At 40.5% G+C, this 14,486-nt stretch overlaps 1 protein-coding gene across 1 annotated transcript in view; it reads right to left on the reverse strand.

Annotated features, from left to right (window-relative positions):
• Positions 1 to 10,874, reverse strand: part of itgav (integrin, alpha V) — a 58,365-nt gene extending 47,491 nt beyond the window's left edge. Inside the window, exons 1-2 of the mRNA XM_053328031.1 lie at positions 10,375 to 10,874; positions 8,527 to 8,654 (exon numbers count right to left, since the gene is read on the reverse strand). Coding sequence (XP_053184006.1) covers positions 8,527 to 8,654; positions 10,375 to 10,541 — 295 coding nt within the window. The 5' untranslated portion in view covers positions 10,542 to 10,874. The remainder of the gene's footprint in view (positions 1 to 8,526; positions 8,655 to 10,374) is intronic.
• Positions 10,875 to 14,486: the final 3,612 nt, after the last annotated feature.

Genomic DNA, 14,486 nt, shown 5'->3' on the forward strand with positions numbered 1-14,486 from the left:
TTTGGTTGACAAGAAGAAAGATAGGACTGGGACATCTTCAGTGACATCACACAGCTATCAGGACGCTGCGCTCTCACACGCGCTGCATTGAGAGTCACACACACACACACACACACACACACACACACACACACACACACACACACACACACACACACAGGCACCCGCAGTCACTCTCTAGTGCGCGCTCTTGCTCGTTCACTCCGTTTTCACAAAAGAAAAAAAGTAATCCATAGTCTTACGATCCAAGTATCCATACTACAGTACAGAGTATTAGTCTAGTTGACTAATAATAAAAGATGCCACTAAATTACTACTAGAATTGAAATAAAGTACTGTGTGTTTGAAGTTCTTCTCTTTTAAAATATTTTTTGGGGCATTTTGCCTTTACTTAATAATGGCAGTGAAGACGCCCCGACACATCTAACCTAAATTTTCCACAACCATGCGTGGACGGTGTAGAGGTGCTGAACATAAAGTATGTGCTGTTACAAGCTTACTCTGTATCCTGCTTTATTTAATCACTCAGACTGTCTTGTCATGCAGGAAACTGACACACACATCAGGAAATTACACTTATAGCAAGGTAAGAAATAAAACCCAAACAATTTTGATATCTCCCAATACTCAAACCTTTCTCTCCAACCTTTAAAATAAATAGGCAATAACATTCAAAATCACTGTTTAATAAATATGATTTTTTTCCCCCACCAAAGTTCCCCTCCTCTCAGAAATGTGTTTTCTTTCTTGTTCTTTGTAATGTTTGAGCTTTACTCTACATGCTCATTGAAACATGTTTTCATAATAAATGTGCATTATTATGTGACATTTTATGTTCAGCTGGAAACTTTTGAAATGACCACTGTATATTCAGACATTCTGGATATTGAATGAGGAAGAAGGGATTCATATCTTTTTAATAGGGCAATTCAACTTTTTTGTGGGAAAAACATACACAAATTGTTGGTGAGTGTGTGACAGTGAACAATATACAACCAAAGCTAACCACCAAACATTCTGATTAGTCCCATGTTTGTTATATGTTACATCAACTCTTTCCAACCATGTTTCCCCCACAGAGCACCAACAAGTCTCTGTTCTAACTTTGGCATGTGGACACCATCACTCATAGTTAGAAGTCATTAAGACAGTCCTCTTTTCACCTGCTGCAACATATCAACTTTTCAGTTGATACAGCAAACTTATTAGCAGTAGTTTAATACATCCACCAGATAGAGGACAACATTATCATTCATTTCAATGCAAGTCCAATATTCACTCTCTTTTAGCTCCATGTTTCCTCTCTACTGTACCAACTGCTGAAGGAAATATCAGGCTCTTTAGCTGCTAAATGCTTCACTATGTTCACCAGCTAGTCAACAGCTAACTGTGTCTGTGCTGTTTGGTGATGAGCAGGAAGTGTGCAGTAGATTAGGGTGAGTGTGAGGCTGTGTGATATGATGATATATGGGTCAATGACGTGATGCAACCCAGTATTAATTGACATTAAGTCTTACTTTTGGTAGAAAATTGTGCAATTTTTTTAACAAACCTGATGCTGCTTTTAGAACTATCTTTAAGACATTTTTGAATTGCTCATCTTGCCAACCCTTATTTGTCACTAAGCCATATGTAATCATGTGATGAGAGAAAAATATTGAAGAATATTGTTTCATATTTTGCTTTTTCTATTGTTTCTATTGATGTGACAAATCACACTCTTTACAGCAGCATTTTTCATCATTTGGAGTCTGTCCATCTTTTGTGTAGATTGCATGGAGGCATGGACCAACTATTGATTCACTGAATTAAAACGTAATATACTGTGATGTCATTATGGGGATATTAAATGATCAGGGTATGACACTTTGGTCACATCACGCAGCCCTACTGTGTTTTTACCGTTGATGAGAATAGACAAACCAAACCGAGACGTTGCAGGCCAGAAAACCCTAACAATAAGCTCAAACACTCCAAAACACTCTGTGCCAGCTACTGCCAAAGCATCACAAAAATAATTTACCTGTACCGTATTTTTCGGACGATAAGGCGCACCGGACTATAAGGCGCAATATCAATGAACGTGTCTATTTTCATACATAAGGCCCACCGGATTATAAAACGCATAAAGCGAACCAAAACGTGTGTCAGATAAATCGAACTTTATTCAACTCATTAACAATAACGCAACATTGTTCAATTGTAACACATAAAATACAAAACAATACACTCACTTTTTCAGTTCATTCCTCATCCACAAATCCCTCAAAGTCTTCATCTTCAGTGTCTGAGTGTAACAGATGGGCGATTTCAGCATCAAGCATGCCCAGATCCCTTTCGTCATTATCCGAGTCAGTCTCGTTGCTGTTACCGGTACTTGGCTGTTGTTCAGTGATGATTCCGGCCTTCATGAAAGCTCGGACGACACTTGAGACTGATACCTTAGCCCAGGCATCCACGATCCATTGACAGATAGTGGCGTAACTCGCCTGGCGTTGCCTCCCAGTCTTGGTGAATGTGTGTTCATCTTCTGTCATCCACTGCTCCCACGCAGCTCGCAATTTAACTTTGAACGACCTGTTGACACCAATATCCAGCGGTTGGAGTTCTTTGGTTAATCCACCCGGAATGACGGCAAACACCGAATTAGTTTGCTTCACTTGGGTTTTGACAGTATCGGTGAGATGGGCGCGCATGGAGTCGTAGATCAATAGGGACGGAGATTTGTGGAAAAAGCCACCGGGTCTCTTGACGTAAACTTCTCTCAGCCACTCACTTATCTTCTCCTCGTCCATCCAGCCCTTTGGGCTAGCCTTGATGATGACGCCGGCTGGAAACTTTTATTTTGGCAAAGTCTTCCTCTTGAAAATGACCATGGGTGGTAGTTTCTGGCCATTAGCCTGGCAACCGAGAACTACAGTGAAGGATGACTTCTCGTTCCCTATGGTGCGTACAGACACCGTACTGGTCCCTGTTCACTCGACAGTGCGGTTCACGGGAATGTCAAAGGTGAGTCGCACCTTGTCCATGTTGGTAATGCGTTCTGGCCAGATCTTTTTCTCAGTGATTTTGTTCTTGCAGTAGGTGTGGAAAATGACAATCTTTTCTTCGTAATCCTTTGGCAGTTGCTGCGAGATGGTAGTTTTTGTGCAGATGGAGAGATTACACCTTTTCATAAAACGAAAGCACCATGAAGGCCCTCCTTGAAAGTCGTTGATCTCCATGTCACGTGCTAGCGCTGTTGCGTTGAGTCGAATAGAGACTGTAGAGACTAGAGATGCACCGATCAATCGGCCGCCGATTAAAAAAGCCGGTTTTATATCCAATCAGCCCCAATCGGTGACCAGCCGGTCACTGTCGTCATTTCCGGTTTTCGGCCGATCAAACTGACCCGCATGCGTGGTGCGTAGTAGCTCAACGCACCCAGAGCAAAACACAGCTAAAAACTAGCAAGAAAACATGTCGGTGATTTGGACTTATTTCACTTTGTGCCAGGACGACCCAAATCCCCGGTCAGTTTCACAACGGGGTAAGGGATCATCCCTATGTTCCCCGCTTTGTATGTGACCGGGGAACATAGGGATGATCCCGTCTACAGTTAGCCAGTTAGCTGAGCCAGCCGCCGAGTTAGCAGCCGAGTTAGCAGATGAGTTAGCCGCCGAGCTAGCAAATGAGTTACCTACCACTAGTTGTGGTGTTAATTGCAGTTATATAAGCAAAATGTAGTCTGGGAGAAGGGTACTCAAGCCAAACAAATATAGTGTCTATTATATGATTATAATTATTTCTTAGATAGAAAATCTGTATCGGAAAAAACGGTTTTGGCAGGTCAGACCTCCTAAAAAAACGGAAATCGGTATCGGCCAAGAATTTTGCAATCGGTGCATCTCTAATAGAGACGCTTCTACCTGCTGCTCTCTGTTCAATAACCCACTGTTCAATTTTGTCCTCCAACTGTGGTCATCTCGCTTTGTTCCCGCGGAAACTTTTTGGTCTTCTTTACTTGGTCATCTTCTTGCTTCCTCCACTTCCGTACCATTGATTCATTAATGTTGAATTCTCGCGCAGCTGCTCTATTCCCATGTTCTAATGTGTGATTGATAGCCTTGAGCTTGAAATCCACTTCGTAAGCATGTCTCTTAACAGGTGCTATTTTGGGGTCCTTATAGACACATCGTAATAGTAGCGGTATGTTGGAACACAGTTGCGTAGCCTTTTACGCCTATTACTATTGCTCCTGACTAAGGCAGCCGTAATGCGTAATTTTGACAGATTTTTGAGCGCCGTGTACTACATAAAATCGGTCAGTAAGCACAACCAGAATTAATATATAAGGCGCACCGGACTATAAGGTGCACTGTCGATTTTTGAGAAAATTAAATGTGCCTTATAGTCCGAAAAATACGGTATGTTAATGTTCAAAGTCAGTGAAAACACAGCAGAGCATCAACCAAGAGTCCTGGAAAGTGTTTACTGCTGGTTTCACACAGCAGTGAAAACAACAAGAAAGCAAACAGAAGAAGAAGAACAAATGATTAATGTCTCTGTATTAATATGTACAGTGAGCAAAGACAAAGCAGCCCTATGCTCCTGCGTCTCTTCATTGTTCTGAGAGAGCTGTTTGCATGATGAGACACAGCTGTTCACCTGCACACACACACAGTCCACCAACAAGTTCACACACCTTCTGTTTCACCACACATTCCTGAAGTGTTCTGACATGAGAAACTGACTCTGTGTGTCTTATTATTCTCACTATCTGGCAATGAATTAATGGTCTAATAAAGTAAAAAGAAACTGAGCTCTTGGTTTTGGTTTGTTGGCGAGGTGTTATCTCCTGCTGCGAGGACACACAACAGTATCACTCTTTTTAAACATCTTCGTTTGGCATACAGCCTTTATTACATAGTGAGTAGGGATGAAGCAAACAGGAAGCAAAGGGAGAGAGAGAAGGACGAAAACGCGACGATATTTCTCGTCGAAGTGAATATTGTCTCGCGAAGCTATAATAAAGGGGCGCTTGGTTTTCTAACGCTCATTTGCATGTCATGTCTTCTTTTTATAAAGTCACATGTGGATCATTAACCTTGTTACAGCTTCTACCTGCTGAGAAGATCTCAGTCAGAAGTATGAGATGAGGAGAGGAACAGGAGCAGGTTAACTGCAGGTCTCTACACTGAGAGCCTGAAGTAGGAGGAGCAGAGGAATCTAGCGTAGCTATGGAAGCCTAATGATGCCAAAAGTAAAATGAGTCACACTACCAAAAACACAATTTATATGTTGTTCTACTTGTGTATTTATGTGATACAGGAGTTGTGCAATTTACTTTTATTTCTGTTTTTTTATTAGCAATATATTATAATTTGTGATAATTGGATTCTTTATTTAATTTATATTTATATATTAGAATTTTTTCTACTCTTTATAATTTACTAAAGTGATTCATTACAAGATGATTAGCTAAAATATTTCAATTCATTTTCCATTTTGTAAGCAGCTCCTGACAGGCCCAATCACCTGCCTTCACCAGACTGACCGACAGCCAATAGTTTCCATGTCAGCTCCATGGAAGAACTGAACAGCATTAGTCTTTATTGATTAGGGGTGGAACGGTTCATTCAAAAAATCTGTTCTGTTCGGTATGCTTGCCACGATTTGGGGCACGTGTGTACTGTTCGGTTTTCCTTCAGTGTTTTTCTCTTTTATCCTGCAGTGTGTTTATAGAAACAGGCTTTATAATGTAGCCTGGGCTAAGCTGCACGTTTTCTCAACAATAAATCACCTTCTCAAACCCCCTTCACCCTCCCTCTTTGAGGCCACCGAAGAGAGGTGCAACATGCACATCACTTTTTTCAGACAAAAAGTTGATATTATCCACGCACATCTCTCCACCACTGCTGTCCTGCCCCCCCTCCCAACTATCGACCCACCGTCTGAGATTGTCCAGCCTCTCTGCTTCTTCTCCCATGTCACACAGGAAGAGGTGGAGGACATCGTCAGAAAAATGAAGCCATCCACCTGTGCCCTGGACCCTTTCCCTTCAGCCCTGCTGAAGGCAAACATCTCTGCCATCTCTCCATTCATCACCAGGATCATAAACCGCTCCCTCCTGGCCGGCCACATCCCATCTGCATTAAAAACTGCTGTCAGACCACTACTGAAAAAATCCACCCTGGATCCAGAGGTCCTCTCCAATTACAGGCCCATCTCCAATCTTCCATTTCTGTCAAAAGTTCTGGAAAAAACAGTTGCAGCACAACTTCAGGATCACCTCAAACTCAATCACTTTTTTGAGAAGTTTCAGTCTGGGTTTCGCCCTGGCCATAGCACAGAAACAGCCTTGGTCAGGGTCACCAATGACCTCTTGATGGCAGCAGATACTGGTTCCCCATCTCTACTCATCCTCTTGGACCTAACAGATGCCTTTAACACAGTTGACCACAAGATCCTCCTCCACCGCCTGAAATACACCATTGGACTCTAAGAAAATGTACAAAATTGGTTCACTTCATATCTGACCGACAGAAACGAGCACGTCGCCCTGGGCAAAGCAAAATCACACACCCACAACGTCACCTGCGGTGTCCCTCAGGGCTCGGTGCTGGGCCCCACCCTCTTCACTCTCTACCTGCTCCCCCTGGGCAATGTAATTAGCAGGCATGGTATATCCTACCATTGTTATGCTGATGACACAAAGCTCTACATAAGGTCAACCCCCACTTCTTCTGCTCCCCTGCCAACATCCACACTGACCACCTGCCTGGAGGAGATCAAGACGTGGATGGAGCTCAACTTCCTGCAGTTAAACAGTTCCAAAACAGAAGCCATCCTAGTTGGCACACCACATCAGCTCCGCTCTTCCACCATCACCAGCATCACCTTCTCTGGCCAAAACATCCCCCTTTCCTTATCCGTCACCAACCTGGGTGGTAAAATGGACCCTCAACTCACCTTTGACACCCACATCAAACACCTTGTAAAACATCTTTCTACCACCTCAGGAACATCGCCAAACTCCGTCCAACACTCACCCAAATATGACCATATCACCCCCATCCTAAAATCCCTTCACTGGCTCCCTGTCCCGCTCAGAATTGAGTACAAGGTCTCCCTCCTCACCCACTAGTGCATTCACGGACATGCCCCCCTATACCTTAAAGAACTCCTCACCCCCCAGACCTCCTCACGCACCCTTTGCTCTAAAAACTTAAACACCCTCCAAGCCCCCAGAGCCAAGCTCCGCACCATGGGTGATCTCCTCTGCAGCCCCGAGGCTGTGGAACGCCCTCCCTGACCACCTGAGGGCCCCACAGTCAGCAGAAGTCTTTAAAAGAGACCTAAAAACTTTTTTAAAAGCATTTTCTAAAGCATTTTGCTAAGTGTCTTTTATATGTTCTCTTTTAACCTTTTCTTTTTATTATTTTTTTTTCTTTTTCTTTTTTTCTTTTCTGCTCTGTAGCACTTTGAGATTGTTGAAATGTAAGTGCAATACAAATTAAATGTATTATTATTATTATTATTATTAACACTATAACATAACATCTAATTTACTGCATTTCAGTGATTATAAGCTGTTTATTTGACACCTACACCTGTAATATTTGAAAATTAAGTTCATTTTTAACATATTAATGAGCAACTGTTATTAAATTAAAGCCTACAATAAATGATGTGGGAGGAAAAAAACAATAAAAATCTCCATCTGTAGTTCTGTGAAATGAACAAATGTGTAATAATCACAAAGACAATAAATAGTCACTATTAGTTGGAGTCCAGTATGCAACTTGGAGACTGGGAGCCTCTAGAGAGAAGTTATGTCCAAAAGCTTCACTTAGATTACAACTTAGATGGATTCTTGGTTTTTCAGCAGGGAGAAGTCATTTTAAGGATTTAAATTAGGTAAACTGAACTTTACTGGAAAAAACATCAGACACAATCAGCATGCTTTCTCAAAGTATTCAAAGAGTATTTCTGTGTTTTATAACATGTGTGGAGGGGATCTTTATCATTAGAAATATGTTACTTCAATGTATTTGTGTGAGTGAACTTACAACAACCTGAACAGCTGCAGTGATTTTCATGGCTCTGTAATACAGCAATGACTTCCCTCTTATTAATCCCACCTACACAGCTCTGCTTGGCTCAGCTGTTTTTCCAACTGGGAAAAATCAGACCTCCTTGAACTGCTGAATAAATGAGCAATGTGGGCAGAATGTCAGGCGTCTGGAAGCAGACTATTCTCAAACTAACCCCAACATAGTTATTTCCTCTGTGTGTGGTCACACTGTGGGAATGACTGAACCATTAGATAGTTAACATACACAACTGTTCCACAGAATTATGATTAGGATTATTCTTTGCATTATAAAAACAGCAGCAGAAAGGGGGGGGGGGGGGGGGGTCACTGTCCAGGGTTAATGAGTGTACTGAAGGCTTTCTGAGCTGATGACAAACAGCTGAACTTGAATGAGACAGAGCTGGTTAACCTGAGTACTGAGCATGTCACTGTTAAATATGTTTTGTTACCCGAGTTATCAAAGAGCAGCTCCTCGCAGTCTGAGCTCTTCCAGGGACAGCTGTACACAGCTCCTCTCTCCACAATGCTGCTGGATGAAGAAGCGTTGGCCCGAGGAGCTCCAATCAGAACGTCTGACCTGAGGAGAGGAGAGGAGAGGAGAGGAATACAAGATTTTTCTAAAATGTAGTCCTGAAACAGCTTATCATTTAAGCCAGAGGTGTCAAACTCATTTTCATTCAAGGGCCACATACATACTAATTTGATCTCATGTGGGCCGGATCATTAAAAAGATGGAAGGAAGGAAGGAAGGAAGGCAGGAAGGCAGGAAGACAGGAAGGAAGAAAGGAAATAAGAAGGGAAGGAAAGAAAGACAGACAAAAGGAAGGAGGGAAGAAAGGTAGGAAGGACAGACAGACAGAAGGAAGGAAGGAAGGAAGGAAGGGAGGAAGGACAGAAGGAAGAAAGGACAGAAGGATGAAAGGGAGGAAAGAAGGAAGGAAGGAAGGTAGGAAGGACAGATGGAAGGAAGGAAGGAAAAGAAGGAAAGTGAGCCGAATTGGACCCCTCGGTGGGCCAGTTCTGGCCCGTGGGCCGCATGTATGACACCCCTGAATTAAGCAGATACAATAAAGGCAGGAGTGGTAATGGTATCCATTGAGTGGAAACGAATGCAGATACAATGTTTTGATGAGTATGACAATGATGTGAATCACATGACATAGTCACACCAAAGCTGTTAGAACTCTCCTTTACATAACTGAAACACTTAAAAATGTTAATCCATCTACACTTATATCACAAGTGCTTCTCTGCCACATGAAACATAATTTGCAGTGTTACTTCAAAGTTTTCACCGGTGTCCAGGAAAGAGCTGAAAGAAAAAAAGTCTTTATTCACAGCAGCTTGGTTTACTTGCAGACTGAAACAGGATTTATCTTCTTAGCTGGGCTGTAAAGCAAAAGTGCTGTTCAGAGGATTAGAATTCATGAGAAAAAATGTTAACCATTTACGCTTTACAGGACTTCAGAGCTCTGTGTTCTTAATAGGACAGTCTTCTTGATTTATTATAGATGCTTTATAGACTGTTGGGAAGTACAGTCAGTGGAATGAGATTAAAACAGTCTGTCTTGCTTCCTGATAGACAATCTAATGATGATACTAAAATGTATCTTACGTGTGCAACATAATGTTTGATAAGGTATAAACTTTTAAACAGATCTGCTCCCATACATTTAAGTTCGCCTGTTAGAAAATAGACAGGAAGAGAAGAAGCACATTATGGAAACAAACTTCAGGTTGGTTTGCTTCTTTCCTCTGCCATGGCCATGGTTTGTTTGAAATTATACACACAAATATGCTGTGTGAAATGACTTATATATATTATTTAATTGTTGATGCCTGAAAAAACTCTTGCCGGTCTTTATAATGGCTATAAATTAGAGATTAGAAAAAAAGCTTTAAATATAAAGTTATAAATTCCCACGACAGCCAATGTGTTGTGTCTGTTGCAAACATTTCAAAAACAATCTGAATGAATTATCTCAAAAATATAAATATAAATATAAGAGTAGTTTGCAGAAGAACACACTGTCTGCTCTGTTTACCATCTCATTCTGCTGTTGGCGCATTTAAGTACTTCCTTGCAAATTTGACATCAAGTTAAGAGTGAGTTAATACAATTGACAGTAAACATGAAAAGAGGCCAAAAAAAAAAAGAAAGAATAGCGTGTGTTTTGAGGTACCGGCGTTATAAATAGAGACTTAATTAAATATGTTGCTTTAATGTACAAGACGTGTTAGACAGTGTAGCCTAATCACTCATCATCATCATACTACATCACTGCTGGGAATCTTACCTTTGATTGTTTGAGGGCTTGAAGAAGTCCACCGAGAAGCCGAAGTAGCTTCCCTCCGGTCCGGTATACACGGAGGGTTTGTCCACATCCAGGTTAAAGGAACCGCAGCGGTGGAAGAGTAAACACATCAGGGTGAACAGACTGAGAGCTGACCGTCCTACTGCCATGGCTGCTGCTCCAAGTCTCCACACGTTAACCGATTCAAATACAGATTAAGATGCCAGTTACTTAGCTAGCGTCTTGTGCTTTCTGTCCACCAACAGAGTCACTTTAAACTGGTGGAAAGTGTTAGTCTTTTTAACAGGAGGTCCCCTCCATAGCCGTAGAGAACAAGTCGTCATTAACTAAAGCACATTACCGTGTTGAAGCGAAGTTTAATGGCCGTTTCAGCAGGCGCTCAGTCCGGGTGTTGACGACGGTTCGTTTCCCTGTTTTAGCCGATAAATACAAGAAAGACACGGAAACGAGCCCGGGAGAGGCCGTGACTGTATGTGTGTATGTGTATGTGTGTGTTTCTGGAAGTGTGTCATTGCAGGCGAGGCTTGTCTCAGCCAGCTGGACTCAAAGTCAGCATCAATGATATCACAGCCTACACAACGTCCGGTCAATCCCTTTCAAAACAAAAGCCGTTTTAAAACAACTATTCTCCATTGAGACCGTTTATTTACTCACTAACCCTAACCCTTACCGTTCGTATATTGTGTCCAATGACAAGTGTATCTTAAAACAGCCAGGGACCCAAATAAACAGTGAAAACAGTTTTTCTTTCTGTAATCATTCCTCCTGTTCATTAGAAGATGCTTGTAGGCCTAAGTGATGGACTAAATCTACAGTCCACATTCTGTCTTCTAAAATGTATTTAAAAGTTGATCTGAATCTAATATGAATAGTCAAATCTTCATCTTCTATGTGTTTTTGTGTCAAAGTCCCTCTTTTAGTTACTATACTTCCACCACAGCTCAACAGGGAAAGACTAAGAGGGAATTTGATGCTAAAAAGACTGTAACACTGCTGAAGCTGGATAGAAGCTGATCATGTACTTTTAAATGATTGCGTGGGCACACTGTGGATACAGAGTCCTCTGTCACTTCCATTTGAAGGAGATCTTTTAAAAGTCCGTATAAACAGGAGGAATGATGACAGGGATAAATCTGCTTTCAGTGTTCATATGAACATCCAACAGTTTTAAGATAGACTTTAAAAAGTCGTTTAAGTGTATCAATTCTACACATATGAAAATTAGCTTGTAAATAAAATAAATAAATAAAAATAAGACAATGTTGTGTAGTGTTGCTTAAACCAACAAATTCATAGAAAAGATATGAAAGACAACCTCATAGGCACAAACTGGGGCTAGGTTGTAGCAAATACACAGGCTGATTATGTCTGGATTCAATATACTTAAAACTGGACTACATTTAGTCCAACAGAAAAAATATATTCATAAGAAACATTAAAAATGTTTTGCAATTTCAGTCAGGAAATATCTCATCAAAAGAGCAGATGCAGAGCAGGTGTGGAGAGAAAATGGTCTGGGACCACAGAAGGGAAACAGAGCAAACTGAAAATCAAAACCCAGAAAATATTTACACAACCCAAATATATACAAGCAAAACCAAATGATCAAAAGGACTGAACAGAAGTACAACACTGGAAAGAAAGAGAACAAAACACAGAGTCCAAAGCCCATGAGGCCATGACACCGACAGCCTTGCTTTTTAAAAGAACACTGTTTTTGCATGTTTTAATAGACTACAAAACACATTGCTCTGCACAGTTTTAAAAAGTATGCCTTGTTTTTTAGATTGCTGAAACTCTTATTTAGTTCTTTCAGACAGCCAGTCTCCATTCATTTTAATATACTGTGAATGTTAATATGTGTCATAAGTCCAGTTTTTTATATCTGGATACCTGTAGAGCTACATAACCAATAAATGTGCTTCTCTCTCCTCTCCTCTCTATCTCCCTCTCAACCCCAACCAGTTGATGCAGATGGTCACCAACTTAAAGCCCGGTTCTGTCTGAGGTTTCTTCCTGTTAAAAGGGTTTCAAAGAGTTTTTCCTAATCATGTGGGAATGTTGGGTCTCTTCAATTTCAATTTAAAGAGTTTGATTTAGACCTGCTTTATGTGTAAAGTGCCTTGAGATGGTTTCTCTTGTGATTTGACACTGTATAAATAAAGATTGATTGAAAAAATCACGCAGATCTGGTAGCAAAGTGCCATTTTGCTAGTTTTGAAATCAAATTCCACTTTTCACATTTTGTTTTGGTTTTTATCTTCACCTTTTATTGCACACACAGCAAAAGCATTGTTTTGCATTTTTAATTGATAGAAGTCACATTTTTCTCCATAATCATACAAACTTTAAAGTCTGTGTAAAGTAAGAATAAATATGTGTTCTGAGTTTGACATACCACAGAAAAGTGTGTTGTTAACCACCCTGCCAAATTTGAATGAATAAAAAAATCGCCAAATATATGAAATTAGGCTTCAAAATAACTGTAGACTGTAGTAGTAGTAGTGTGTGCTGAATATATTTATACCTCTACAGCAGCAGGGGCGGGGCTAATCATTTTCAGACCCACCCACTAAATCCTGAACACAGAAATGTTGAAACACAGTTTGTGAAGCCTAGCTCCACAATTCAAATCTAAATGGTTGAAATGATTTTTACACCTTTTTTAGAAATATATTTATGACCTATTTAATGTGTTTAGAAGAACATGTCTGAATTCACTTTACACTGTTTTTAATGTAAGATTATTTTTACCTCTTTCACTGACTTATTTTTTCATTTAAAACACACTTAAATGCACATCAAAATATAATTTTAATGGAATAAAGAGGGCAGTTTCTGTTAAAATATTAGGTGATTTATATGTTACATCAACAGTAGTAGTTACTGTCTGGATCTCAAAATCACTGACTCAAATCAGTCAACTGTTGTACAGTACCAGTCAACATTTTGAATGCATCTTCCCATTCCATTGATTGAGAAAGTGTGTCCACACTTTTGATTAGCACTATGGCATTGGCACTATATATAGGCACGTCATGATTTCATTCTGAAGGCAAACCCACATGTCTTCCAGTCTGTCTGCATGTAACTTGACACAACTGAGCTTTGCCTCACAACAGGAAGTCCATTCCACTGCATCAGATCAGACAGAGGGAACAGCACTTCAACAAGGGGGATTTTTTCTCCTATTTGCCATGTCTCTTTCCTTTACTGGATAAATACTGTCATAGGTTCATTTTGGGTTTAACTTGTGACGATCAGCTGTTCTAAATGTTCCTGTGTATCCCTGTGTGCCTGTGTGTATGTGTGTGCATGTGTAAGTGTAAGTGCAAAAGATCTATAATATATCATAGCTGCTACTGCTGATAATATTGATTTAAAAATAACTGTATTACAGTTGCAATAACAATTTTAGCAACAGTATTCTAGCTTGTTATATAAATATATATGATTCAAGACTAAAAGAACCAAGTAAGACATAAAAGGTGATATTCAGTTAATAACAGGACAAAATGAGCTCTACTTCTTGTCATGCTTTTGGAAGTCTTTGCCTGGGTTTACTATGTTACTCCTACGTTGCTGAGGGTTTTGGATCTTGTGGTTTTCCTTGTTATTTGACCATCTTTGAACTTTTTTGCTTTCTTCAATAGCTCATGGTGTTGTGTTCTTGAGTTTTACATTCTGGGACAGTTTTATTTGTGCCGTATTATTGTTGAGATGTGTTGTTTTTTTCTGGTGTTTCCCTTGCATGTGTGTTTCTTCACTCCGCATGTGTTCATGTGCTTGTCCTCACACCTGCCCTGTGTCTTCCATGTTAGCTATGCCCTGCTCCTTGTTGTGTCTGTCCCAGCCTATCAGCTCCCAGCCTGCACTAGAGTCCAGTCACTTGCCCTCCATTCCCTCATTAGTTCTGTTAGTTTTTAAATCTTGATTTTCTGTTCAGTCTTTGTTGGATCCTCTGTCTAGTTTTGTCACATTTGTTCCAGTTCTGCTCCATGTGTCTCTTTCTGGTCATTCAGATTGTTTTTCATAAGAATAAAGACCATTTCCACCTGCTCTACTCACTTCCATGACACAGTTAATGTGAGTTA

This window comes from Scomber japonicus, chromosome 11, assembly GCF_027409825.1.
Source record: "Scomber japonicus isolate fScoJap1 chromosome 11, fScoJap1.pri, whole genome shotgun sequence".
Lineage (NCBI taxonomy): Eukaryota > Metazoa > Chordata > Actinopteri > Scombriformes > Scombridae > Scomber > Scomber japonicus.